General features: G+C 53.6%; 1 protein-coding gene across 1 annotated transcript in view; it reads left to right on the top strand.

Moving 5' to 3' along the window:
- Positions 1–3,433, top strand: part of AFAP1L2 (actin filament associated protein 1-like 2) — a 44,686-nt gene that overhangs the window by 6,974 nt on the left and 34,279 nt on the right. The window contains exons 2-3 of the mRNA XM_008587367.1: positions 222–296; positions 1,541–1,635. Of these exons, the coding sequence (XP_008585589.1) occupies positions 245–296; positions 1,541–1,635 (147 nt within the window). The 5' untranslated portion in view covers positions 222–244. The remainder of the gene's footprint in view (positions 1–221; positions 297–1,540; positions 1,636–3,433) is intronic.

Genomic DNA, 3,433 nt, shown 5'->3' with positions numbered 1-3,433 from the left:
CCCCCCCGCCATACCCCCAAAAGCCAGAAAAGCAGCAGTCAGCAACTTGTCATTTCTTTTTTGGAAATCTGTCAACTCTCTCTATGACGGACTCTTTCAATCAACCCAAAATGTTGTGTGCTTTTACTGGAACCCAAGCAGATGAAAGTGTCTCTAGGGGACACCGTTCCTCTCCCTTCGTGAAGTCACATGAAGCAATGTCTTTCATCCTCCTTCTGCAGGTGCTGATGAGGAGTACATTTATATGAACAAAGTGACTGTCAACAAGCAACCGAATGCTGAGTCTCAAGACAAGGGTATGGGGCTGGGACAGCTGAGGGGATGGCCAGCTCCCGGGAGGGGAGGGTACAAAGCTCGGGTCCGTCCCACCCTCCCTCCTCCCAGCCAGCACACAGACAGGCCAGTCGAGTTATTTTTGGAGGCCACATTTTGGTTGGTGGTATTTTGGGTTGATGTATTTTGGGATGTTTCAACATCCCCTCCCCCAGGCCCGTTGGATAAGGAATCTGGCCCTAAAATCTCTTGGCTGTTCCCAGCATCATCCCAGGAACGGGAAGTCATAATTCAGATGTCTAAGAAAGCGTCTGTGTGTGGTGCTGGTCCTGTGGTTCCAGCTGATGTCTTTTGTTAGAAATCTGTTTGGAGGTAAGGGAGAAGATGCTGGTGTCGGCAGCAACCTTCATATTTAAAGGTGATGTTCAAAGGAGCTCTCGTTGGCAGAACTTTGCCTCTTCCATTGGAAAGACATATGCTGTCCTCTGTGGTGCCTCTGCTGTCTCTCTGCTCACTGCTCAGTGTTCTGCTCATTGCTTTTCTCTGAAAACTTCCAGGAGTGGGTCTGGCAGGACCCCAGGGAAGCCCAGAGGTTTGCAGAGCTGCCCAGTTGCAGGAGGTGGGGGTGAGGGAAGAGGAAGCTCCATCTCCCAGCTCCCAAGCCTGTGACTCAAACACAAAGTCCTGGAGAGGGGTGGGGACACAGCACCCCAGCGCACTCAGTCCTGCTAGAGGCTTGCCTTGTAGACATCAGCCACCAAAGCCCGTGTCTGAGCCTTTCTGTCCCGGGGCTGGCTGCAATGGTCAGAAGAGCCTTTGGTGCCTTTCCCTGAAAGTGCACGGACGGTTGGTGGCCTAACTTCCTCACTATGGCTTCTCCACCTCCAGCCTGCCACCAAGACTGGGACTTGGCAGAACTCATCCAGATGACAGTGGCCACTCTGCCCAGGGTTGTTTGTCTTCCGGGTAAACTGTAGGAGGAAGGAGCCATAATGACAGGGTCGGTGCTGAGAGCGGCTCAATATAGTGACCGCCAGGCAGCGCCTCTGCTCGCGGCAGCTCTGTGGCCAGGCCATTTTTGACACGGGCAGGTCGGGGAAAGGGTGTGGAGCCTTCCAGAAACCCCAAGCTTGGAGGAAAACCAACTTCAACTCCAGGGACTGGCTGCCTGGGTAATTAACATGTGTGACCAGATGTTCCTGGGTACTGAGACCCTGCTGTGAGGCTGGACACTGCTTATGAAGCCTTCCCCTCTTGCTGCCCGCAGTGCCCGAGGAGCAGTGCCCGCTGACCAACGGGGAGCCTGGCCAGCACGCCTCAGCCCCTCAAAAGAGCCTTCCAGACCTCCCGCCACCCAAGATCGTAAGTGTCACTCCAGGACCCCTCGTTTCCCTGACTTGGGCCCCTTGCACGTCCATTGTCCTCACAGGTGTCAATGTACAGACATCTGGCATTTTCTGAGCACCTCCTGTGTACAGCGCACGGGGCAAGGCACTGGGAGAGACAAAGCAAAAGTGAGCCTGCCTGCAGGTGACCGCTCATGTGCTCAGGGCTGCAATACACCAGATGCGGAGGGGGATGGGCACGGGAGATTTGATCAAGTGCCACCAAGTGTCTGTTGCTACCCCAGGCTCTTTCCGCAGCACCATGTGAGTAGGACCATGTACAGCTGTGGTCACCAGCTGAGGCCACAGAGAACTTTTAATAATTTGTAAATCATATCACACTCCACTTCCTGCTTGAAACCCACTAATGGCTCTTAGTAAACTTAGAAGGAAACATCCCCAGTCCTCATCATGGCCCCAGGGCCTGTGCAGTCTGGCCCAGCTGTGTGTCCAGACTTGTCCCGCCTGTTCTTCCCTGGCCTCCGCCTGCTCCTGGTTGGTGCCACTGTGGTTGGTCCTGCCTCAGGGACTTTGCGCTTCCTTGGCGCCTGTCTCCTCAGTGCCTCCTCATCTCTCAGTTCTCTCGACTTGGCTAAGTGAGGCATTCCAGGCCTGACCCGGCGCTGTTGCTGTCTGCCCCAACCCCCAATCATGCCCCCATGGCACTTGCCACTGTTGGGACAGTCTTGTTCATTATTTGACTCCTGCACCAGATGTACTCTCCCTAGACAGGGACCAGGGCTCTCATTTACGACCTCATGGCCAGTGTCTGCACACTGTAGGCCATACACAATCATTCATTTGGATGGATGGATGGAATTGCAGAATCATATAGGGCTGGATTCAGATCCCAGCTCTGCCAAGGACTAGCTCTTTGACCGTGAGCAAGTCACTTAAGTTTTCTTATCCCTGGTTTCCTGGTGTTTAAATGGAAGGAATGTTAACATCTGTCTCCGCGGATGGTCTTATTCAATGGGCAAAGGATGTAAGACACTCAACATGGCAGATGGCATACCGTGCCAGTATTCAATGAGGTAAGGAGTAGTAGTAGTATTTTTGGGGTGAGGATGCCTAATGTGGCACAATCTCAAAGTGGCAGAGGCAGCATTTGAACCCGTGTTCTTTCCTCTGTAAGATGTGGTTGGGGCAGCTTCCCAGAGGACGGATAAGGCCACAGTTGGGAAGGGTTTGTATAGGTAGAAGGAGTCTTGGGGTCAGCGCCAGCAGGAAGCTGACTCCACCCACAGTCACTGAGTTCCAGCTAAGTGACCCATCACCTGATCTGTGGGCTCAAGTCACTGCTGAGTGAGTCCCAACCCCAGAATGGCTCTGGACCAGCCCCTTCATTCATGCCCTCCTAAGGGTTCCTCAAGCTTCTCTTTCCTGCACCCATAGCTGGGGACGTTGATTCTACCATGTGGGGTGAGTGGAACAGTTCTGGAGTGCCTGAGACAGTGTCCCATTGCATGAGGCCCCTCAAGCTGGGTGACAGCTGTGGGGACACTTTGTCTTAGGCTGGATGACACTTGATGGGCTGATCCTGAGTCCTTGGGTATCCCCTATGACGCTGATGAGGCTGGTGACTGCCACACCCTGAGATTCCACCTTACTCCATGCACACAAACATGACCCTCTCCACCACATGTTGAGATGGGTATTGTCACAGTGTTTCATATGAAGAAGCAGGATCAGAGTTGAGATCCCACAGCTGGGTGGTAGCCCAGCCAGAATTGGAATGCAGGTCTGCTGATGTTCAGGCCTCCTTGCCACCTCCC

The sequence above is a fragment of the Galeopterus variegatus genome, unplaced genomic scaffold, assembly GCF_000696425.1.
Source record: "Galeopterus variegatus unplaced genomic scaffold, G_variegatus-3.0.2 Scaffold4352, whole genome shotgun sequence".
NCBI lineage: Eukaryota > Metazoa > Chordata > Mammalia > Dermoptera > Cynocephalidae > Galeopterus > Galeopterus variegatus.
Note: the sequence above shows the minus strand (reverse complement) of the source record. Positions and strands in the feature narration are given on the sequence as shown.